This window comes from Vulpes vulpes, unplaced genomic scaffold, assembly GCF_048418805.1.
Source record: "Vulpes vulpes isolate BD-2025 unplaced genomic scaffold, VulVul3 u000000682, whole genome shotgun sequence".
In the NCBI taxonomy this organism is placed as follows: Eukaryota; Metazoa; Chordata; class Mammalia; order Carnivora; family Canidae; genus Vulpes; species Vulpes vulpes.
In genome coordinates, this window is record NW_027325781.1 from 294,841 (window position 1) to 321,322 (window position 26,482).

Here is a 26,482-nt window from a genome sequence, read left to right on the forward strand (position 1 = left end):
TTCACTATTATTTATATTCCCCAAATCAATGAGAACATACAATGCCAAATGGTTTCAATTCTTCTCACCCATGGAGGCCAGTTTCAGAATACAGGCATGCCTTATGGCTATTATTGTACTTCTCCTGACCTTATTAAGTAGACTCCTTAGCCATTGTACAACTTCTCTTATATATGAAACTGGTAGACAAAAGTCAGTGGCCTAAGAGAGATGCCAGAGCATCAACAGCCTGTGGTATAACCTTCAGTTTGTCAAACATTTAACCAGAGAGAGTTAGCTCAGAAATTGAATTCGGTAAAACATATTTCTATACGTTAATGCCTGGAACTCTGCTACAGCAGGTTGTATACTGGATCTAGAGAGATGTTCTCTGCTCTCCGTCTCTATACTTCAAGCTGCTAAGTGCAATGACTTGCCTTATTCAAAAGTGCATCTTTCTGATTTAGGCTTCTAACACACCTGCCAAAAGCGAATGTTGTCCTCTTGCGATACCTTTTCGGCGTGCTCTACAACATTGAGCAACAATCCTCATCCAATCAGATGACACCTTATGATTTATCAATGTGTATAGCTCCAAGTCTGCTTTGTCCACCCGTTTCCTGCAGCTTGGAATTGGAAGACAACTTGATTAAGAAGGTAGAGAGATCTCTCATATGTGTCCCCTGTGGTTTAGAATCCATGCTTTGAGTCTGAAATATGTAGTAGTAAATTCGAAGGAACAGTTCTGAAAAGTGCACATCTTCATTGCCTTCCTTGGAATGGCAGACTTCTTTATCCTACTCTGGTGGAATATGGGAAGGGGTGTTGTTAAATTGCGAAATGCAGAGCAGTTGAGTTGCTTCTTTCCCATCCAAGAGATTCAATACTAGACTGACTAAACAAAAGAGAGAGAAGAGTGGCATAATATGATAGAAAAGACCTGGGCTCCGGAGTTTGACAAGCCAAGGTTCAACTCTCAGCCTGATCCTTGAGGAGAGAGATTGGAACTTTGGGCAAAGCCATGGCTTCCTCATGACACCATGGTAACAAACCCCAGCTCCTGTGGTTCTTACTGGCACATCCTAGGTGACTTGGGCACTATGAGTGCCCATGGCTCCAAACACATTGGCCTTGCTCTGCAAGTTGTGGCTCTTTTAGAAAAATACTTGGCTACAGTTTTGCCTCTGCTACATCCGACAGAAACTAGTGAGATATTCCAAAACATCCTAATGAAGCCACACATACCTAATAAGATGACAGCTTTTCCCCAAGCTCATGCTGAGAGCTAGCATTCGGCAAAGCAAGACATGAGTAGGGACTGTGGTTAGACAGACAGACATGTTTCTCTCCAGACCTGTGATTTTTACTCAAAAACCAAGCAAAAGAAAACATCAAAAAAGAAAAATCCACAGGAATATCCACTTTCCAAAAAACATTCTTCCCTATTTTAGAAATGGATTTCATAGGATTTCATGTATGTTTTACACATTTTAATGAGATATTATCCTAAGTTACAACCCAATATTTTCTAGAAGCAAAATTTTACACAATAAGTAAAGTTTAAGAAGGCAGGTTACTTTGAAAGCTGTCCTAGTTTTAACGATGAAACCATTGGTATCACAATGTTAGGTATTAAACTAGGCCACAAAGTAGGAGTTTAGTCCACTGACTACTAGTATTTTAAAATCTGTACCCAAAGTACAATGGAAAGTATCACTCTAAGTTATCTTACTAGAGAACTTGGGTTTCTATATATTTTTATCAACTCTGAATTTTTCATAGAAGTCTTTCACAGTTTTGGTTAGATCCAAGGTTTATAAACAAAATGTGACCTATAACTCTTCCATATGAAAAAGAGCACCCCACTGTGTTCTTTTTGCATTACAGGCTTCTCTCATACAGTTTTTGATTGAAAATTGTCTGAAGATATTTGGCGAAGACATCACTTCTCTCTTGGGAGAGAATTCAAAGAATTGTCATTACAATGAGAAGGCTGCAGGTACTGTGGATAATTTAATAGGCTTTAGGGAGACACAGGCAGCAAGGTTGCCAGGGGTCATGGCAGATACTTAGCCCTGTTCTGGAGCCCAGAGCATGCCCAGGGCAATGATTCCCAGCTGCTCCTTCTTCTGAAGGCTGGCTAGCAGGTCAAGGGAGGTTTCACACTGTTGGAGACCCAGGAAAGCTTAGAAATTTCAAGACGTTTTGGCAGGATTAGGAGATAGCATGGTATGATACAGTGTTTGGGGAATTTTTTAAACACAATTATAAATGGATCCCACATCTATATTGTATTATATATGTAGATAAGCATATAATGCATAATTATTTATTTCTACTCTGGTTGAAACCAGAGCACGGGACTTTTATTCCTCCTCCATCCTCTTTTTGATCAGTGGCTCTTGAGGCACCATAGGATTCCAGTGCTCTTTAAAATGAGTTGAAAAGAACCAGCATCATTGAGAGAAAAGGACTTGACTTGATGTCAAACAACCTCTCCCGAATACAAACTCCAGTGCCCCCATTTATTAGCTATAGGACCTTTGGCCAATTACTCTAGCTCCGTATCACTTTATTCATGCCTAAAATGTGGATGAAAATAATGCCTAAATCTTAGAAGTATTGTCAAGATTCAATAACATAAAGGATGTAAAAACATTTCTAAAATGCAAATAATAAAACTAGGAGAATTTCCCCTGAGACTAGTGTGAGTATTATTGGAGCCTAGCTAATCACAGCTCACTGGCAACACCCCATTTTGTAAATAAAGTTTAGATTCAGAACCTGGAGACACATATCATCAATCCCTCCATAATTTTGATGTCTTCGTTTTACAACATATACTTCATTGTGTTGAGGAAATCTTTAGGGTAATCCATGTCATCAGGAATTAAGATGAGTCTAGTGCCATGTCAGAGAATATGCTGGTGCAAGACAAGTGTTTGTTTTTCATGTCCTCAGTGAGAGAAAAAAAAAACTGTTGAATCCAAGCCACTGAGAGTGATAGTGATTTCCAAAAGAGCACAACTGCAGAATGCTACCAAGTCCCCATGTGGTCCATCCACCTACATGTCTACAGTTTAGTAAGGCACTGAAGACTGGAATCTCCATAATGACACTTGACACCTCCTCTTTATTTTTCCAATGAATGAGAAATGAACCCCTTCCATGACCCAGCTATTTGCATTCAAAAGATTTTCCATGGTCCCATATATTCATATTGAGGATATCTTCCCACATATTATCTCCTCTATCTTCAATGCCGACCATATCCTATGACCTACTTTTTGAATTCTATTGTACTGTGTTGTGTTGTATAATTTTATATGGATAATAAAAATCATTCCATAGCTCAGTAGGTTAGACAACCATTTCTTTGTTTATGATTCACATAACCCTTCAGTGGAAGCTCATTTGATCAGTTCTGTTTTCAGCTGAGGTCACCTGTGCACTTACAGTTAGCCTGCAGCTCCTGTCGAGCTAACCTAGGTTTCTGTGTATTGGCGCTGGCTCTCAATTGGTCCCCATGTCTTCCATAAGGTAGCTTCTCCTCCTTTCATATGGTGGAGGAAGAGTACCCAGAGGCAAGAGGGACTTTTCAAGAGTTAATGTGGGAGAGGACTGTGCAAAGCACCACGCCAAAGGTGGTGGTTTTCAAGACGAGGAGGCATTATTTCTTGAGACCACACATCATAAAACTCACAGCAGCACCACTACCACACATATCCTTTCCTTCACTGGCTTTTCATCCTCAGTTCTGTACACCAGCATTTCCTAAGGGGTATTCCAAGTAGGGTAGGAAGAATCTTTGAAATACTAATTTTTTTTTTGCCTGAGATATTCCTTCCCTCAACCTTCTTCCTACCTTAAGCTGCCTTTAGAGACAATTAAATCACCTCCTCCAGGCATAGAAGCAAGAGGAGAATATGAGGAAAAGGGATCTCCATGTTGCTTATGAGTTTTACAGTGTTGCCTTTCAAGGAAACAGAAATGATTCATAGCATAGAGTAGAAGATTTGGGTGGCAATCTCACGGGAAAAAAGCCCAAAACCTTTGGTAGGTACATAGGATATCTGCACCATTTCCTGCATGGAAACCAAATGGAAGCAGAAAATCCTCACAGAATAGTGAGCTGACATGTCTAAGAACTATGGGGCCCTCTATGTCCATGCAGAGTTTCTAATACCTCAACATGGAACATGTATCTCCATCAGTCCCAGAATAGTATGGAAGAAATAAAAAGCCACTGGGTGTGAAAGACATGCCTCAGCAATAGGAGTACAGGCCAATTTCCCAGGACCAGAGAGCAGTTTGGACACCTCAGCACCTATTTATATACATCAATGACACAGAGCAATTAGATAAGTGGCACTTCATCATTTTACAACTTGTCCTGCACCAGAAGACTCCGGAACATAGACACACTCATGGGGGCAATTAAGAAAACCTAAATCACTACCAGTCTCAGAACAGAGAATCAAACTAGGCATCAAGTGAGCTATTTAGAACTACAGAACTGTACATTTCTGAATCATGCCAGCGTGTAGATGGAGATTGCTATCAGTGCATATAGAATATAGGATCCATGCATTGTTTTCCCTTTCCCAGGAAGGGTTCCCTTGTGAAATAGGTCTAGGAAATTCTTACTTTCCTTTTGGAAGTCAAATGCCCCAGTTTTCTTCCACATATATTTCACATTATTCGACCCTTTTGAAGCGACCCCATTCATTAATGATCCTGGGAACATTTATTGCCTTGTGCCGAATAGTATCTTATATATTCAGTTTAACTTGGTGTAGACAGCATCATTTACGTTAAAGTTGAGCAAACCAAAGCTTTAAAATGCTGAGCTTGCTAAGTGGCAGAACCAGGATGCTTCTGGTGCAGTGCTGGCCCCACATGGGTGGAGGTGCTGATGCACGTACTACATCCCAGAAAAGCCAAGTTGCCCGGTGTTTAAGGTTATTTGTTGAAATGTTCCTCATCTTTTTATCCTTCGACAGCTTGGCTCACCTCTTGACTCTTAAAGCAATCGGTTATTTAAGCAATGTTAAGGTATCTTCAAAGGGAAACATTCACTGCTGAGCAGTAGAAATTTGAACTCAGCTTTTCACTGCTGATCTCCTTTTCTTTGGAAAGTTCTTCCTTCAATAGGGAATGTTGAGTAGTTGAAAATCATCTCTGGAAACTGGTGGTCTATAAATGCATTCCTAACCTCTTATTGTTTTGCATTTTCTATGTTTTCTTTCAAGCCTTGTACTTGTGTGTAGGTGTATATATACATGTATGTTTGAGTGTGTGTGTGAGGAAGTGTGTTTCCACACTTCATTGTGGCTTAGGCTCTTTTCAGTAAATGTTAAACCTATTTAACCAAAAACATCATCTATGGGTGGGTTGGTGGGGTATGACAAGAGAACACAGCCACCACATAGCCAGCATGTGATGACTACTTCCCAAGGACCCTGACTGCAGAAAGTCGTCCTTGAAGATGGCCCAGAGCAGAGGAACCAGAGAAGTAGGGGTCAGGCAGATTGTGTCCTGAGAGGCAATTCCTTTGGTTGGTAGAAACTTGAGCACTCAGAAAGCCAAGGAGAGAATCTGAGGCTGAGGGGAGCCTGGCTGTGAAAGCACAGGATTACCAAACTCAGCTTGATTTGCATACCAAAAACTTATAGCTTTTAAAATCAGAAAAAAATAAAAAATAAAAAAATAAAATCAGGTCTGATACCTGAACCCACTGATCACACCAGTAGAAAGCAAACATCTACAGTTTCAGTGCCTCCAGATCAGTGTAATGGCAGTAACTGATGGCCAAGGAAATAATCACCCTGAGTCTGATCAAGTCCCAGGTTTACCCATCAGTCTGAATGTTATTGGCAAGAACTCACCAATGCCATGAGGATGCTGTTAGCCAATATCAGAACGTGGAGAGCTCTGCACAAGAAATGACTCAGTTTCCCTCTTCTAGCCTATACAATGAACATGCTGTATAATGGCAATGGTGAAAATATGTCTAAGTGAATTAAAAAAACACTAATCTCCCTTCTTCCTTAGATTCAGACCAGAACACCAAGGAAAGCAGTGCTTTCACGAACTCGGCATTTTGCCACTGTGCTGGCACTTGCCAGAACAACCAGTGCAGAGCTGCACTGTCTGAAAAACCAGGACAGCTCTTTGGAGTTTCCCTCACGGATATCTTTCATAAGGACAACTTCCCCTTCCCAATACTGGTAGGTCTCAGTATGGTCTTTTATTGCCTTCCTGAGGAGAGAGACCTCGGAGAGGCCAAGTGTCCTCATGCAAACCTACCCACAAATGGAGAAATCATTAGACAGCACCTGGCTTTGGCTGAGAACCTTTGCTAGTGTCATTTGATTTACCTCCTACAGAGTCATGAGGCCAATACACAGAACGACGTTTTGTCCATTCCACTTCTTTCCACAGAGACCCATGTAGGCCTGTTCAGATCAGTCAAAATGGACTCTGTGTGCATGAATCATCTTCACATTCTGCTCTTGTCTTCCTGAACTCACCTTAGTCTCAGGTCTCCTTCAATGGAGTCTATTTAATCTAACAACTGAAAACATCTTACCTAAGCATAAAGACTCACCCTGAGGCATATATTAATCTGCTAATTCTAAAAGAGCATGTTAAATGACAGCCACAGAGTTTGGCCTGTGTTATCTGAAATCGGTATACTGAATTGTCGGTATGGAAACTGCGGAGTATCCAGGACCTCTGCAACCCTGCACTAGATTTGGGAATGTTATCCTAGGTGTGAAGAAATTAACCACGTTAGTTCCATGCTTGCTACTACCCCAGTCCTTGCATCACAGCAATTTTAGGGGGTAGCTATAACTGTCATCCTCCACACATTATAAATGGATTAGAAAGTTTTCAGTACAGTTCGCATGTGCCCCAGGTCACACAATAGATCAGAAGCAGAGTAGGTTTCTGAACCCTTGGTCCATCTGACTCCAGCCCTTATTATCTTTCTACACTGCAGGGAGAGGGCATGAAGATAGAGCAAAGGACGGTTGAAAGACTCATGAAGGGAATGTAATCAGAGAATAAGAGAGCATTTGAGCTTTTCTTTTAAAGAGGAAGGGAAATAGAGATAGTAGGATTGGAGGATACAATCACTTAAAGATGAATCAACTAATGGGAAATGAGTATAGAAAAGATTTCCATATATGGGGAAGTGCGTCTATGGAAGGGAATAATGAAAAAAGACTGATAAAGTAGGAGACCCGTGAGGATTCCACAAGACCTTGAATCACGGAAGCTTGATTTAAAAGTAAATTCAATGAAAAAATCTGATTTAAATAAGTGATTAAAAAGTTTCAGTGTATGACTGCAACGTGGATTTTGGGTAGAAACTATAGAGACACATTGACTAAAGAATCTAAATTGACTTTACTTCTGCAGCTCTAAAACTGTATACCATCCAATAGCCTAGCTCTTTCAAAAAGGAAGCAAGCTTTTGCTCTGGGCTTGAGATATGAAATGCCATATACTCTTCTTTTTTTCCTACATTATATGCTTTCCTTTATCAATCAAAAAGGACCACTCATGGAAGGCATCTTCAGACAATCAGCCAGTATAAAATCATGCAGAATCCTAAAAGAGAAACTAAATTCTAGGCACAGAGTGAACTTGAACAGTGAATCTGATCTTCTGGTAGCATGTGTTTTAAAGGTGGGGAAAGTTCTAGCTTTATCCACATATGAGTTACTCAAGCTGTGATGGTGTCTTTCATTATGATTGCCCAAGAACCAACATAGGCATAACTGATTAAGAACTGGTCAGATGGAAAACACTTCATGAAATAAAAATTTAAGGAAGATACTGTAGAAGGAAAAAGCCCCTTTCATTAGAGATACTTTCTGTTTTCACCACACACCTCCCACCGGGTGACTCCATGCAAAATACTAGTACTAATGTGACTACTATAATAATAAGAAATTTCAAAATATACATTGACACATAACGTTTACCAAAGAAAACATCCTGTTCCTGATGATTACCTCACCACACTCCTAATGAAGGCAGTTTCCAAAAGAAAAATCACATGAAAAATTTGAGAATAGATCTAGAAGTTCACAATAGTAAGCAAAAGTTTACTTTATGAGGAATACAAAAAGCCTCAGTGAGGCGACCAAATCATTCTTAGCCATCATTGTCTCCTGTTTCTTAGTGCCTTTTACTTTATAAGTCATGGAGGAAGGATTTCGCCATTTGTGTCTCCTTTCACCAGATCTTAGGTATCCTTTTGTTAATATTTGTGATGTCTAGCCCACCATCCAAGGTTATAATGACATGGTAACCAGCTCTAGCTACATGCCTCTTTTGATAAATCTAACTTTTGAAGTAGGTGCAGGAGACAAAAGTACTTTGGTATTCTGAAAATTCAGTAGAATGCCTCAAGAACTAGATTAATTTGGAAATTATACAGCTACATCACAGATATCCCATTCTATTGCTAAAATGGTAATGGAAAAAGAAGTGAGAACTAGAACAAAGAATTTAATCCATCTAGCTTGGCACTTGCTAACAGCTCTGAACAAAACTACGTGAAGGCAGTAATGATGGCACTCTTAGAACCAAGGTCATATGTGGTCCTTCCTTGTCACAAGTGGTCTTTCCTTGTCCCCCATTACTGTCCAACTATATGATAAATAGCAAAAGTCCCTGACCACTACACACCGGGCTACAGTAAAACACACCAGTAAATATATATATATATATATATATATATATATATATATATATATATAGGCATCAAGACACAGGAGAAAGAATGATGATACATTAGGTACTCGAATAGCATGATAAGTGCTGCCCTCTTGAAGGTGCACACCTGCAATTGATGTTTCTAGCAAGGTTTAGTAGGGTCTTTTCTATTTCCGTGTTATAGGCACAGCCTAGGAGGATGGTGACCATGTGTGCATAGAGTTCTTAGACATTTCTGAAGCTTTCCCTACTTAAAGTTGACTAATCTTTGTGGAGGAACAGACTCTGCAACCTTGGCCTGAATAGTATGATGTCAAACTATCTGGAGAATTGGTCTACACTAGAAATGAATACATCCACAGGAACATCATGAGTTTGCCATTAGACCATCTACTTTTGTATAGTTAAGGAAAGGAAGAATGAAGCAATTATGAGAGTAGCTTTTGTAGTAGTTTGCAAAAAAGCACACAAGAGAGTAAGTGCCATATGATAGAAGGGAGCTTTGTCTTCCTTTCCACTGAAGCGTAGGCTCTGCTTTGATGCTTTCGTTTTTGTTGGAGAAAATCCACAACCTGCTTTTGCACGTGCAAGTCAATGGAGAGTATGAGGTGAACTCCGTGTGGGTCACAGTTCGGGTATCTAGGAAGAAATTAGGGACTGAACTGAAGTTTTGAACTAAGTGTTTTCTCTGTGATATTTCCAATATATATTTTGTATCATATATACCTATATATTTGTGTGTGTGTGTGTGTGTGTCTGCGTCTGTGTGAGTGTGTCTGTTTGCATGTATTGATTTATTTTTCTATCCACATAAGGATTTTCTTGAAAATATCGAAGGAAGTTTACTTTCATCGGAACTCTACGAAAAATGGCTTGGTGTTCTTGACGAAATGACCGAGGAGGAGAAAATAAATGCAGCCCAGAGGTAATGATGCAATAAGTACTCTACTCTGGTCATGGCTCAGAAATACAGCCAATATACTATTAGGAAAATACTGGCTTCCTTCTTGCCTCTTTGACCACTAAAACAATATTCAATGCCAAATAGTTTCAATTCTTCACACCCATGGAGGCCAGTTTCAGAATACAGGCATGCCTTATGGCTATTATTGCTCTTTTCCAGACCTTATTAACGTGGTGGACTCCTTAGCCATTATACAACTTCTGTATATATGAAACTGGTAAACAAAAGTCAGTGGCCTAAAAGAGATGCCAGAGCATCAACAGTCTGTGGTATAACCTTCAGTTTGTCAATGATTTAAACAGAGTGGGTTATCTCAGAAATTGAATTCGGTAAAACATTTTTGTATACGTTCATGCCTGGAACTCTGCTACAGCAGGCTGTGTACTAGATCTAGAAAGATGTTCTGTGCTCTCCATCTCTATACTTCCAGCTGCTAAGTGCAATGACTTGCCTTATTCAAAAGTACATCTTTCTGACTTTAGGCTTCTAGCTCAGCTGCCAAATGTGAATGTTGTTGTCTTGCGATACCTTTTCGGAGTGCTACGCAACATTGAGCAAGAATCCTCACCCAACCAGATATCAGCTTATGATTTATCAGTGTGTATAGCCCCAAGCATTCTTTGTCCACCTAATTGTGGCAGCTTGGAATTGGAAGAGAACTTCATAAAAAAGGTAGGGAGAGCTCTCATATGTGTCCCCTGAGGTTTAGAATCCATGCTTTGAACCTGAAATGTGTAGTAGTCAATTGGATGGATCAGTTCTGAAAAGTGCACATCTTCATAGGCTTCCTTGGAATTGCAGAGTTTGTTATCCTTCTCTGGTGGAATCTGGGAAGGGGTGTTGTTAAAGTGGGAAACGCAGGGCAGTTGAGTTGCTTCTTTCCCATCCAGGAGATTCAATACTAGACTGACTAAACAAAAGAGAGAGAAGAATGATGTAATATGGTAGAAAAGACCTGGGCTCCAGAGTTTGACAAGCCAAGGTCAGATCTCAGCCTTATCCTTGAGGCGGGAGCTTGGAACCTTGGGCAAAGCCATGGTTTCTTCATGACACAATGATAACAACCCCCGGCTTCCGTGGTCCTTACTGGCACATCCTAGGTGCCTCGGGCACTATGAGCACCTATGGCTCCAAACACATTGGCTTTGCTCTGCAAGTCTTGGCTCATTTAGAAAAATACTTGGCTACTGTTTTGCCTCCGCTACATCAGACAGAAACTAGAGAGATATTCCAGAACATCCTAATGAAGCCACACATGCCTAATAAGATGACAGCTTTTCCCCAAGCTCATGCCAAGAGCCAGCTTTAGGCAAAGCGAGACATGAGAAGGGACTTCGGTTAGAGAGACAGACATGTTTTCTCCCCAGCCCTGTGAGGTTTTACTCAAAAACAAAACAAAAGAAAACATAGAAAAAAAATCCACAGGACTATGCACTTTCCAAAAAATATTCTGCCCTATTTAAGAAATTGATTTCATAGGAATTTGTCTCTGCCCTATACATTTTAATCATATATTATACTAAGTTACATCCCAATATTTTCTGGAAGCAAATATTTACAAAATAAGTAAACTTTCAGAAGGTAGATTACTTTGAAAGCTATCCTAGTTTTAAGGTGTAACCATTGGTATCACAATATTAGCTATTAAATTATGCCACAAATTAGGACTTTAGCCCACTGACTAGTAGTATTTTAAAATCTGTACTCAAAGTACAATGGAAAGTATCACTCTATGTTATTTTATTAGAGAAATTGGTTTTCTATATATTTTTATCAACTCTGAATTTTTCATAGAAGTCTTTCACAGTTTTGGTTAGATCCAAGGTTTATAAACAAAATGTGACTTATAACTCTTCCATATGAAAAAGAGCACCCCATTGTGTTCTTTTTGCATTACAGGCTTCTCTGATACAATTTTTGTATGAAAATTGTCTGAAGATATTGGGTGAAGACATCACTTCTCTCATGGGAGATAATTCAAAGAGTTGTCATTACAATGAGAAGGCTGCAGGTACTGTGGATAATTTAATAAGCTTTAGGGAGACACAGACAACAAGGTTGCCAGGGGTCATGGCAGATACTTAACCCTGTTCTGGAGCCCAGAGCATCCCCAGGGCAATGATTCCCAGCTGCTCCTTCTTCTGAAGGCTGGCTAGCAGGTCAAGGGAGGTTTCACACACTGGAGACCCACGAAAGCATAGAAACTCCAAGACGTTTTTGGCAGTATTAGGAGATAGCATGGTATGATACAGTGTTTGGGGATTTTTTAAAACACAATTTTAAATGGATCCCACATCTATATTGTATTATATATGTAGGTAAGCATATAATGCATCATTCTTTATTTCTAGTAATAATATATAAATGTGCTCTAGTTGAAACCATAGCACGGGACTTTTATTCCTGCTCCATCCTCTTTATGATCAGTGGCTCTTGAGGCACCACAGGATTCCAGTGCTCTTTAAAATAAGTTGAAAAGAACCAGCATCATTGAGAGAAAAGGACTTGACTTGATGTCAAACAACCTCCCCACGGTACAAATTCCAGTGCCCCCATTTATCAGCTATAGGACCTTTGGCCAATTACTCTAGCTCCGTATCACTTTATTCATGCCTAAAATGTGGATAAAAATAATGTCTAAATCTTAGAAATGTTGTCAAGTTTCAATAAGATAAAGGGTGTAAAACACATTTCTAAAACGTAATTAATAGAACTAGGAGAAGTTCCCCTGAGACTAGTGCGAGTATTATTGGCGCCTAGCAAATCACAGCTCACTGGTAACACCCCATTTTTTATAAAATGAAGTTTAGATTCAGAACCTGGAAACACATATCATCAATCCCTCCATACTTTTGACATGTCTTCGTTTTACGACATATACCTCATTGTGTTGAGGGAAGCTTTTGGATAATCCGTGTCATCAGGAATTAAGATGAGTCTAGTACCATGTCTGAGAATATGCTGGTGCAAGACAAGTGTTTGTTTTTCATGTCGTCAGTGACAGAAAATCAAACTGTTGAATCCAAGCCAGTGAGAGTGATAGTGATTTCCAGAAGAGCAAAACTGCAGAATGCTACCAAGTCCCCATGTGGTCCATCCACCTACATGTCTACAGTTTAGTAAGGCACTGAAGACTGGACTCCATAATGACCCTTGACACTTCCTCTTTATCTGTTTTTCCAATGAATGAGAATGAACCCCTTCCAAGACCCAGCTATTTCCATTTAAAGTTTTTTCCTTGGTCCCATATATTCATATTGGAGAAATCTTCCCACAATTTATCTCCTCTATCTTCAATGCCGACCATATCCTATGACCTACTTTTTGAATTGTAGTGTACTGTGTTGTGTTGTATACTTTTATATGGATAATAAAAATCATTCCATAGCTCAGTAGGTTAGACAACCATTTCTTTGTTTATGATTCACATAACACTTCAGTGGAAGCTCTTTTGAACAGTTCTGGTTTCAGGTGTGGTCACCTGTGCACTTGCAGGTAGCCTGCAGCTCCTGTCGACCTAACCTAGGTGTCTGTGTATTGGCGCTGGCTCTCAATTGGTCCCCATGTCTTCCATAAGGTAGCTTCTCCTCCTTTCATATGGTGGAGGAAGTGTTCCCAGAAGCAAGAGGGACTTTTCAAGAGTTAATGTGCGAGAGGACTGTGCAAAGGACCACGCCAAAGGTGTTGGTTTACAAGTCGAGAGGTCATTATTTCTTGAGACCACACATCATAAAACTCATGGCATCACCACTACCACACATATCCTTTTCTTCACTGGCTTCTCATTCTCAGTTCTGTGCACCAGCATTTCCTAAGGGGTATTCCAAATAGGGTCAGAAGAACCTTTGAAATACTAACTAATTTTTTTACCTCAGGTATTCCTTCCCTCATCCTTCTTCTTGTCTTAAGCTGACTTAAGAGGCAACTGAATCACCTCCTCAGGGCATACAGGCAAGAGGAGAATATGGGGAAAAGGGATCCCCATGTTGCTTATGAGATTTACAGATTTAGCTTTCTAGGAAACAAAAATGATTTGTGGCATAGAGTAGAAGATTTAGGTGGCAATCTCATGGGAGAAGCCAAAACCACAAGGTTGGTATATGGGATATCTGCATCTTTCCCTGGATAGATACCAAAAGGAAGCAGAAATTCCTCACAGAATAGCAAGCTGACATGTCTAAGAAAGATGGGGCACTCTATGTCCATGCAGTTTCTTATACCTCAACATGGAACAGATCAGTTAGTAAAAGTATCTCCATCAGTCCCAGAATACTTGGAAGAAATCGAAAGCCACTGGGTGTGAGAGACATGCCTCAGCAACAGGAGTACACACCAATTTCCCAGGACCAGAGAGCTGTTTGGACACCTCAGCGGCTATTAGTGTACATCAATGACACAGAGCAACCAGATAAGTGGCACCTCACCATTTTACAACCTGTCCTGCACCAGAAGACTCCGGAACATAGACACACTCATGGGGGCAATTAAGAAAACCTAAATCACTACCAGTCTTGGAACAGAGAATCAAACTAGACATCAAGTGAGCTATTTAGAGCTACAGAACTGTACATTTCTGAGTCATGCCAGTGTATAGACGGATATTGCCATCAGTGCATATAGAATATATGATCCATGCGTTGTTTTCCCTTTCCCAGGAACGGTTCCCTTGTTAAACAGGTCTAGGAAATTCTTACTTTCCTTTTGGAAGTCAAATTCCCCAGTTTTCTTCCACATATATTTGACATTATTCCACCCTTTTGAAGTGACCCCTTTAATTAATCATCCTGGGAACATTTATTACCTTGTGCATAGTAGTGGCCAGGTGTTTATGGTTATTTGGTGAAATGTTCCTCATCTGTTTATCCTTCGACACCTTGGCTCATCTGCTGAGTCTTAAAGAATTCAGTTATTTAAGCAATGTTAAGGTATCTTCAAAGTGAAACATTCACAGCTGAGCAGTAGAAACTTTGAACTCAGCTTCTCACAGCTGATCACCTTTTCTTTGGAAAGTTCTTCCTTCAATAGGGAATGTTGAGTAATTAAAAATCATCTCTGGAAGCTGTTGGTCAATAAATGCATTCATAAACTCAGGATACCTTATTTTCCTTATTCTATGTTCTCTTTCAAGCCTTGTGCTTGTGTGTAGGTGTATATATACATGTATGTTTGAGTGTGTGTGTGAGGAAGGGTTTCCACACTTCATTGTGGTTTAGGCTCTTTTCAGTAAATGTTAAACCTATTTAACTGAAAACATCATCTCTGGGTGGGTTGGAGTGGTATCACAAGGGAACACAGCCACCACATAGCCAGCATGTAATGACTACTTCCCAAGGACCCTGACTGCAGAAAGTCATCCTTGAAGATGGTCTAGAGCAGAGGAACAGAGAAGTAGGGTCAGCAAGTTTGTTTGTTTCCAGAGAGGCAGATCCTTTGGATGGTAGAACTTGAGCACTCAGAAAGCCAAAGAGGAAATCTGAGGCTGAGGGGAGACTGGCTGTGAAAGCAGAGGATCACCACACTCAGTTTGACTTCGTACCAAATCCTTCTAGCCTTTAAAATCAGATCTGACACCTGAACCCACTGATCACTCCAGTAGAAAACAAACATCTCCAGGTTCAGTGTCTCCTGTTGCATTGCAAAGACAGTAACTGATGGCACAGGAAATACTGACCTTCAATCTGATCGAGTCTCTAGGTTTAACCATCAGTCTGAAGGATATGAGGAAGAACTCTTCAACACCATAACGATGGTATTAGCCAACAGCACAACGTGGAGAGTTGTACCCAACAAATGACTCCGTTTCCCTCCTCTAGCCACTACAATGAACACGCTCTAGAATGGCAATGGTGAAAATAAGGCTAAGTGAATGAAAATACACTAACCTCCCTTCTTCCTTAGATTCAGGCCAGAAGACCATTAAAAGAAGTCTTTTCAGAAGGTTAGCCTCTTGGTGCTGCGGTGCTACTTGCTGCAACAACAAGTGCACACCTGAGCCTTCTGCAGATCCCAGACAGCGCTTTGGAGTTCCCTCTCGTGGATATCTGTAGTAATGACAACTTGCCCTTCCCAATTCTGGTAGGTCTCAGTTTGGTCTTTTATTGCCTTCCTGAGGAGGGGGACCTCGGAGAGGCCAAGTGTTCTCATGCAAACTTACCCCAAATGGGGAAATCTATAGACAGCCCCTGGCTGTGGCTGAGAAGCTTTGGTAGTGTCATTTGATTTATCTATTGCAGAGTCATGAGGCCAATACAGCAGGACAACTTTTTGTCCATTCCACTTTTTTCCAGAGACCCACGTAGGCCTGTTCAGATCAGTCAAAATGGACTCTGTGCATGAATCATCTTCACATTTTCCCATTGCCTTCTGAACTCACAGTAGTCTCCAGTCTCTTTCAACTGAGTCTACCTAATCTAACAACTGAAAACATCTTACCTAAGACTAAAGACACATCCTGTGCCAAATATGAATCCATGAATCCTAACAGAATTTGTTAAATGACAGTCACAGAGGCATCTTCAAAAAATTAGCCAATATAAAATCATGCAGAATCCTAAAGCAGAAACTAAATTCTGGGGACAGAGTTAACTTGGACTGAGCAATTCATTTCTTAATTTTGAAGAGAAGATCCTGAGAATACTGATAAACTGTAAAAGGATAATTGCATAATCTAGAATGAATGACAGGCAATTAGGTGTTCCCCATTGGCCTTTACCATACCTGGGAGTAAGGTGTGTGTAATCATTAGTTAATATGCACTTAGTGATACAGTTAAGGTTTAACATGTCTAAAAGTAAAACAAAGGTACTTAGAATGACTATCTGACTTTATTCCAGAAAGAAAGTTACTCACAGGCTACCAGTATAAGAAAGCTAATTCTCATAATTGGTGGATCAATTACCATGATGAATCTCTCTCTCTCTCTCTCTCTCTCTCTCTCTCTCTCTCTAATAAGACTCAGTTTTTATTCATACGAGGAACATGTAAGAATTTGGTGAATGGAATATATATCAGTACAAGAAACCAGCTTTTTTTTCAGAGAGCACTGAACTTTTCAGAGAGCCTTTTATATTTTTCTGTAATTCTTTCTATGCTAGTCAAATGGGCCAATAAATACTCTGAAGATTTATAGTGGATGGTGAGTCTTTTCCAGTTTTGTTTTGTTTTACTTACCCATAGCATAACGGGTGCTACGAACAAATTGGTTTCTTCGTAGTCTTGGGCCTCAATGTCAGTATTAATTTAGTTGGCTTGCTCTTTTAAAGAATGAAGTCATTCCTTTGTCAAATAAAAGAAACAAGTAGAAAAACCAAATTGCCAAAGGAAAATTGTAATTTCTTAAAGTGGATAAAGAGAAACTGCTTTATAAGAATGGGAGGTTTTCCAAAATGTAAAAGTGTAAAACTAGTTGGGGGAAAAAAAAAACATAACAAAGCAACATCATCCTCAGGATAATAATTATCTCTGGGCAAGGAAAGACCAGGATTAGGAGAAAGGAGAAAGAAAGAAACTCCAAGCACACATACATCAATTTAAATTCTTGGAAGAATTCAAAATGCTTACACTTCACCATGTGCTTCATACTAATGAAGAACATGTTGTAGGTAACTTGATCATATAAATATCTACCACATACCCATGCACACACAAACGCACACATTGAATTGTATATGTAAACATACAAAATACTGTTTAATGAATAAGTAAATAAACGACAGAAATTTTAAGATTTTGTATTTATTCATAAGAGACCGATAGAGAGGCAGAGACACAGACAGAGGGAGAAGCAGGCTCCTCACAGGCAGCCAGATGCGGGACTCGATCCCCAGACCAGGATCACACCCTGAGCCAAAGGCAGGCAGATGCTCAATCGCTGAGTCACCCAGAGGTCCCTAAAAAACAGAATTTCTGATCATTCAGCAATTTTGTCTGTGATTCCTCTGTATTGATGATCTGGTTCACTCAGTCCAAGTGGCTGAACAGTAGTATTCCATTATATGATGATACATGTATGTGTGGGCACATCTAGTCAAACTTTCTAGAGGCTTACCTAGTTTATTAGCTTTCAAAGAAATTGATTTTTTAAATCATCTCCATAAATGTTTTTCCTAGGCTCTTTGTGTTTTGTTTTTATAATTCTGTTGCTTCAACTTTCTTACTCTTTTGATTTCTTCATCTAGCTTCTTGGATTAAATGCTAGCTGATTGTAGTAAATATATTTAAGACTATTCATAACTTCTAAGTATTGCTTTAGCTATACCTCACAAATTTATTTTTCATATTTTAGTTTGTTGATAAAGCCATTACAGTTTATGATTTTCCTTGTGAAGTCTTTTTTAACCTAGTCATTATTTAAGCATTTGGGTTTTTTTTTTTTTTCAGATTTTCTAACCTGTAGGATTTTAATTACTAGTTGTAATAGTTCATTTCTAATTAAACTGCACTGTAATCAGATAATATGGTTTGAATAACTATGACTCTTTGTGACTGAGAGTGTACAGTTGATTTTATAAATATTTACAATGTTGCATGCATGCTTTAGGAGAATGTCTATTCTCTGTTGTATCCTCTTTTGAGTGCAGGGATATGTAAACTCACAATTATGTCATACGTGTTACTCAAATTCTCTATATATTCTCCGAATGTGCAGTTTCTGAGAGAGGTGTTAAATTTTGCCACTATGCTTCTCTGAGCTTTTCACTTTTATTTTGTAATTCTGAGTTTTCGTAGTTGCTGGCTTTTGGTGTTTTATGGTTTAAGTCTATATTATTAGGCACATACAAATTTATAATTTCTATAGCCTTTTCATGAATTATATATTATAGCTTATTTGGTTTATTCACATTAATGCTTCAACTTCATATTCGACTTTGACAGATATTGTTGCACTAGCGTTTTTTTTTTTTTTTTGGTTCATATATGCTTAGTCTATTTCTTTTTTTCCCTTTTTATATTTTCTGTTTTAGGTTGTGTGTGTAGCAGTGTCCCCTGTAAGCAGCATATAACTGATTTTTTTATATCCACACTGATAATTTATTTTTTTTTTATTTATGATAGTCACAGAGAGAGAGAGAGGCAGAGACACAGGCAGAGAGAGAAGCAGCCTCCATGCACCGGGAACCCGATGTGGGATTCGATCCCAGGTCTCCAGGACCGCGCCCTGGGCCAAAGGCAGGCGCCAAGCCACTTCGCCACCCAGGGATCCCCACACTGATAATTTCTGATGTTTATTAAAGCGATTTAATCTATTACATTTATTGTCATTATAGTGTATTTCGAGTTATACTGACAAACCGTATTTTGTGTTTCTTTTTCATTGAAGATTCCTCCTGGTTCTTTTTTTCTTCTTTCCTAAGTTTTGTTAGATTCATAAATCATATTTTTGTATCCTCTGTGTCAATTTTTATTTATATTAGAATTTCTCAGCTATTATGTCTTTGACCACTTTGTTCCAATATTCCTCTATTATCTTTTACAAGAATCCATTAAAATTTTCTGAAACAATGATTCTCAAAGAACACTCGATACGAACAACCTTTTCACTTTTTCTCTTTGTACTGCATCCTGGGTAAAATTCTCAGTTCTTTTTTCCAGTTTATTAATTCCTTAACCTTGGTCATTCTAGAGTTTATTCTTTTACTTTCCTATTTTTTCTTTTCTCCACACCTATATGTTTTCTGGGATTACTAATCAGATCTTTTTCCTATTCATACAATTTTATATTTTTTCAGTAAAGATCATTTCAGGGGCATGTGAGTAGCTCAGTCGGTTGAGTATACAATTCTTGATTTTGGCTCAGGTCATGAGATGGAGCCCCCACATGGGGCTCCTCACTGGGCAGGGAGTCTGCTTGAGATACCTTCTCTTCTTCTCTCCTTCCCTGCTCTCTCTTGCTCATGTGCTCTCTCTTAATTAAATGAAAATCTTTAAAAAGTTCATTTCATTCATTTTCCCCTCTGATTTTGGTACCAAGAAGTAGGTCTTACTGTGACAAATACCTAAAAATGCCAAGGCAGCTTTAGAACTGGGTAAGGGGGAAGGCTGTAGAAGTTTGGAGGGCCACACTGGGAAAAGCCCCATTGCTGTGAAGGAACTATTGGTAGAAATAATAGATGTTGAAGGCGATTCTGGTAAGAGTTCAGAAATAAAAGCAAGAGCTTCAGAGATAGATTGTATCTTTTAGAGAATACATAACTAATCAGAAACAGATTGTTCGAAACATGGATGTTGAAGATCTTTCTGTGAGATCTCAGATGGAAATAAGGAACGTGTTATTGGAAACCATAAACAAGGAGAACCTTGTCATGAAATGGCAGAAACTTGGCTTAACGAGTGTTCTAGTATTTTGTGGAAGTTTGAACTTGGAAGCAATAAAATCAGATATTTATCTGAGTAGATTGCTCAGGAAAGTTTTAAAGGAGCTTGTTTCTTCCTGACTGCTTATACTAAAATGCAAGAAGAGAGAAATGAGTTGAAGAAGGTATTAAGCAAAAAGAAGTCAGGACTCAAAGATGTGGAAAATTCTCAAGTTTCCTAATTTCTCAGTTTGTCATTTCTGCTCTAGCACTTGTGCTCATGCTCTTGCTATCCCTAGACAGTTCCCTTCTTGTCCTCTTCCCATCCATGTCCGACCTATAGAGTCAGCTTCCCAACAAAGTCTGTCTTGATTTGTTCAGTCATGTTGGCATTTTCTCTTGTGAATTTCTGTAACCTTATAATCATTTTCCTGTGATTTTTCTGACATGTAGTCTTTAAGGCACGTTTCATTTTGTAATTTTACATTTTCTGAAATTGAAATTTCAATTTTACTCTCTTGTCTGTGTGTATATCTATATCTTTTTCAGCAATTCTCTGTTTACCCATCAAATGCTTTTTATGGATAACACATATGTAATCCACGGGTTCTAGAATATGAGGAAATAGAAAATGTGACTGCTGAATGGTTCTCAGGTGGTTCTACATGGCACGTACAAGAGCAGGGCTAGAGCAGTGGGAAATTTAAGCAAACCAGTGGAGCCTTGCTCTGGTCACTCCACAGCCTTGAACAAGCAGCTCAACTCTTTTTTTATACTTTTTGCTTTATTACTTCATTTTTGGATCTGAGCAAAAAGTTTTGTGAACCCAAAAATATTGGTATAAATGTGTAGTATGTTTTAGCTTTGTCTCTCTTAGGAGAACACAGGCTTCTGCTCCCAAAGAGACTGGCACAGTTATGTCTAGATAATTGGGTCAGCTTATTCTTGATTGGTTTGTGTGCAAACATGCAGACTACATCCATAGTCATCACTCCTCTTAATCTTTCAAACATCTCTGTGCCAATCTCCTAAATGTTAGTTCCCTTCTAACATTTTCTTTAAAAAATGGTGCCTCAGGCCTCCCAGAATGAACACAAATTTTATAGCATTAATGGTTCTTTGCAGACAGCAAATTTTAGATTTCTTTCCAAAGCACATTAATGGGTGTTAAGAAAATCTGTAAATGGCTATAATTTAAGAAGAAAGTATTATCCTTAAGAGAAGATTAGAATTTGGAGGGAAAAACAACCACAATTTTTATCTAGAAACTTTTTATCTTCTCCCTCTGCCCCTTCTCCTGCATGCTCTCAATCAATCAATCAATCAATCATTCAATAAAATCTTTATTTCAAAAGAGGAAATGGGCTCACACAATTGTGGAGTCTGGCAAGTCTCAAATCTATAGGGCAAGCTTGCAGGCTAGAAATTCAGGTAAGAATTGATGTTATAGTCTTGAGCCCAAATTGCACAGGCAAATGAGACATTCAGGCAAGGTTTCTATGGCACAGTCTTGAGGCTGAATTCCTTCTTCTATTGGAAACTGGTCTTTGCTCTTAAGGCCTTCAACTGTTTGGATGATGCCCCCCCACACACACACACACTACGGAATGTAATCTGCTTTACTCAAAGCCTACTAATTTAAATCTTATTCACATCTAATATATTCACAGTAATGTCTACACTAGTTCTTGACCAAACTATTGGGCACCATAGCATAACCACAATAACACATAAAATTAACCATCACGGTGTGTCATTATCTATTAGGCTCTGTTTTCTACCTCTTTTCCTCACTCAGCTCTACTTCATTTCACCTTACTCCACCAAATAAAATGCAATATGATTTCAGCTTTGTAAGGGTCTCCAATCTGCTACAGACCTAAAACCTCTGAACTAATCAGGAGTTCAAAGAGCTCTCTAGATGACACAGCCACAAAGACCAAATTCCCAACAGCTTTGTGTATCAGAGGTTTTCCTGCATGGTAGGTTTGGTGGAAGAGACAATGAGTGAAAAAAGCAAATGTCTATGAGGCAGGCTGATCTCAAAATGTTAATACACATTTGCCACTGAATTCACATCATGGATGGTGTATCATTTGTGTCATTATTGCTCGAAGTAAATTTTCTTGAAGTCTTTAAACCTGTACCCTGATACATATGTCAAGACTGATGGAGAGTCGCTAGGTAAGGGTGGATCTGAGCTGCTCTTTCATTCTGTATTTGGAATCTCAGCAGTCATCTCCTGGATTTTTTTTAGAGCAGAACTGATACAGCATCAGGGGCATTTCAAACTCTCAAAATGACATTTGAAAGCATTCAAATGAATGCAAGTAGCTGCATAAAGTAAGCACTAAAACGTGAGATTAACTATTGCTATGCTTCATGAGCCCTTTCACGTTTTTCTTCTAGCACCGTGGTAATAATAAAACTTAATCGTAGCAGCCTTGGCAGTTTAAAAACAGCACATATGTATTTCCACATTTGATTCTTCCTCCAAATAGCACCATGGACAAATATTGTTCGACAGATATGAAACTGGGGGCTCAGAATTCAGATTTCACTTGCGGAAAACAAATAGCAAATACTGGGTCAGAAGTAGATCACAGCTTTATCCACTATATCATCTCGTCTGTTAAACATTCTCAATTGCTGTTCTGGGAAATAAAAATCATTATGTTTCCAAAGTAAATTATGAACCAACAGCTCCGAACGACTTGTGTTAGAGGTAACAGTTCTTACACAAGAAAAAAAAAAGCAACTATTTGTGGCATTACCATGAAAGTCTCTTACTGTGAACTTTCAGAGAAAAAAATTAAATTTACAAGACTCTCATTGATTTAAAATGTAACATAAAAAAACTAGAAGAAAAAAGAAATGGTGTTTTGTGTTATGATAATGAAGTAATTTTCTTTTGTGTCTGGTAATTGCATTGGAAAACATTTTTAAAAAATAAGTACAACTCACACTTAACTACATCTTTGAAGAAGTAGAGGAAGGAGGATATTCATTCAGAGGATCAGCTTGATCTTTGCTTCTTTCACAGAGATCAAAAGACTTACTCTTATTTGGGAGGGAAAAGCAGAATTCCATTAGGACTGAGATGAAGGATGCTGGGAGCAGAGTAGCTGCCTTCTCAGTGCTTCCTAATTGGGTATCCTATCTCCAGAAGATACTCTTAATGGATTCTTCAAAATCTTAATTCCAGTAATTAAGCCATTTAGACATTGGAAGGATGTTAAACAGAGTCCAGTAAGAGCAACAGGATTCAAAGTCACTGCAAATGACTAGAGTGGCAAAGAGATAAATGGATTGGAAAACAGGAAACTTTTTTCCTGGCCCTCTAAAGTTAATCTGCAGTGCCTCAAATGAGTTCATTTATCATTCATGGGCCAGATAATAGGTCTCAGAAATCTCAGAACTGGTTCTCTCTATATAAATCCATCCTTTGTTTTAGAAACAAATCCTAATTTTTCCCATTCTGTCCTCATCAGCATGCTGACTTCCAAGCCCAGCCCAACTCAGAATTTGTGGACTTCAGTGTAGTTAGGGGCCCGAATAATGTGACAAAATGTTCTTAGTTTTACTAAAATCAAACTCATCACACATATTACAGTAAGTTCTGAAGTTGGTTATATTGTTTTTTTTTTTTTCTTTAAGCACAACCACAACAAAAGTGATAAAGCCCCAACTGTATTTTCTTTCCAATGACAATGAACAATGAAATGTTCTCTGTTTCTGAGAGGATCATATGTTCTATAGAAAGTAATTTAATAAAAAAAGAACATCATTTAAGAAGGCACATCTTAGAGCAGTACAGACATTTAAAATTTGGGCCACGTATTTATGTTTTAAACTGCAGTTCTTACTCATTCTCTATCTTTTGCCATTTGCTTATCTCATTGGACAAGCATATTCTCAATAGCCGGTATCTCTTTCTCCATATATGGAACACTAATCACATACAGTTGAAAATCAGGAGGAAAATTAGCATTCTGTAAACACCAGTCACTTTCTTTCATGGTGCTTCACTTTATTTACTATAGAGATTTTATCGATATTGCCTGGAGTGACTTGCTCTTTTGTTGAGTTTATGGTTGATTTGTATCTCAACAGACTGTAAGTTCCATGAAAGCAGAGCCATTTTCTGTCACGTGTTCTTCTAGAGCCTGAGCCCCAAAGAGGTGTGCTTGGCACATAGTTTTGTTTTGTTTTTGTTGTTTTAGAGAGAGAGAGAAAGCTTATGCATGGGGGTGGGGCGGGGGGGGGGCAGAGAGAGGGAGAAAGAAAATCCACGCTCAGCATGGAGCCAATATGGGGCTCCATCTCATGACCCTGAGATTATGACCTGAGCCAAAATCAAGAGTAGGACACTTAACCAATTGACACTTAGCCCACCTGGCTGCCCCAAGGTATTCATGTATTTTAATAAACTCCAGGCACAGGACTAGACACATTGTGGACATTACCTCATTTAATTCTCAAAGTGATCTTGAAATGTAAATATATTAGCCCTTTTTCACAATGAGGAACCAAGGCTTAAAGGAATTAAGTAACTTCTGAAAAATCAAACAATTAGGAATTTAGGTGTGCTGTGTGTTCTGTTTGGGGACCATGTTACAAGAAATGTTCCCAAAGTAGGCCATGGCTATAAACAAGATGATATGGGGACTAAACAAAGTGGCCTTAAGTAACAACAGCATCAGACCATAAAAAAATTATTCCCTTTAAAACTTCTTTGTAATTAACTTTATTACATCAAGGACAAAGTCTCAAACTGGTGCCAGTTTGTATGTATTGCTCCCGCAGTAATTGCTACTCTCTTCTTCTCTCTCTCTGTCTCCTTATTTCACTTAAGGGCAGGGAAGAATATAAACCCAGATTTTGTTTGCAGTGTAGAAATCTTCTACAACTTACTTAAGGCAATTAGTTCTGGTTTCTGATTTGCACTAGTAACAGAGTTCCATCATCAATAAAATTTTAGATAAAAGCCTTAAATTTACTTAAGGAAAGTATTAATTAGATAAGAGTACAGGTGGGCAGCCCTGGTGGCTCAGCGGTTTAGCGCCGGCTTTGGCCCAGGTTGTGGTCCTGAAGACACAGGATCAAGTCCCACATTGGGCTCCCTGCATGGAGCCTGCTTCTCCCTCTGCCTGTGTCTCTGCCTCTCTCTCTCTCATAAATAAATAAATAAATAAATCTTTAAAATTCAAACAGGGATTTTGTAATTTCTCCAGAGAGGCAACTTTCACATACCCTCTGTTGAATCGGTCTGGAATGTTCTTCTCATTTGCCACTCTCTTCTTTAGCTGGCTAGGAGTTAACATTTAATACAATGCTTGCCCTAATCTTTTTATAGCCACTAACTGCGGCTCCCTGGAAGCTTCCACATTTTGTTTCTGATAAACCACATGTTAGACATTTGCCCAAACAAAACATAAAGAAAGTGTTTGAACTCAGCCTGTGCTATTTTTGCATACTTTTACTTTATAGACAAGTGCTACAATAAAGACAACGTGTAAGTTTAGGGAGATAGAGCATGTAAGACCCCCAGACTTATTGGCCTGTGTACAGAACAAAATGTTTAATCCTTCAGAATATCTATCTGGAGGAAGAATCATTCCTGAAATGTTATAGTTTCAGTTGTGTGCTGAGTGTGAAGCAGGCCCCTAGTGGCTGTAGCCATCTGGCTTTTGGAGAATCAACTGGACCTGAGAAACCGCAGAACTCTTTAACTTGTTTTTTTTTTTTTTAATTTTTTTATTATTATTTATTTACGATCGTCACAGAGAGAGAGAGAGAGAGAGAGAGAGAGAGAGAGAGAGAGAGGCAGAGACAGGCAGAGGGAGAAGCAGGCTCCATGCACCTGGAGCCCGACGTGGGATTCGATCCCGGGTCTCCAGAATCGCGCCCTGAGCCAAAGACAGGCGCCAAACCGCTGCGCCACCCAGGGTTCCCCTTTAACTTGGTTTTTAGTGGTAAAAGCCTGAGGCTGGATTGTTCAAATCTCCTTAGATTCTCAACATTCCAGAGTCCCCTTATTGTAAATTCCCTCTTGGGGCTTAAGCAATCATAAGTGGGTGTCTGTTACATATATACGAAAGAATCCAACTTTAAAACTGAAATTTTAAAACTTTTAAGGACATTAAACTGGTCACTAATATATTAGGCATCTGTATGTCTTAGTACATTTTTTTTTCACTATAAAAAACTCATCTACTCATTTCAAGAGCTAACAGGTAGGGTTAACTGCCTCTAAAAAGTATCAGTAAAGAAAAACACTCTTATTCAGTGAATTTATCAATGTAATGGGGCATATAAAACATGCACATACATAGCATTTCAGATTTCATTTTACCTTCACCAAAATTATGTTCTCATTAAAATGACCTAAATCTTTTGAATTAAAAGAACAGGAGTTTCTTAAAATATTCAATATTCTTCTGATATTAGTAATATATATATATAATATATATAATAATTAGTAATATATATTAGTAATATATTACTATTAGTA

At 38.8% G+C, this 26,482-nt stretch overlaps 1 protein-coding gene across 1 annotated transcript; it reads left to right on the top strand.

The window, feature by feature from the left end:
- The first annotated feature begins 1,581 nt into the window (after positions 1–1,581).
- LOC140597323 (rho GTPase-activating protein 20-like) lies at positions 1,582–13,197 on the top strand. Its single transcript, XM_072745546.1, has 7 exons — positions 1,582–1,593; positions 1,867–1,978; positions 6,034–6,209; positions 9,528–9,637; positions 10,159–10,348; positions 11,576–11,687; positions 13,172–13,197. The coding sequence occupies exons 1-7, from the start codon at positions 1,582–1,584 to the stop codon at positions 13,195–13,197; spliced, it is 738 nt and encodes a 245-aa protein (XP_072601647.1).
- The last annotated feature ends 13,285 nt before the right edge of the window (positions 13,198–26,482 follow it).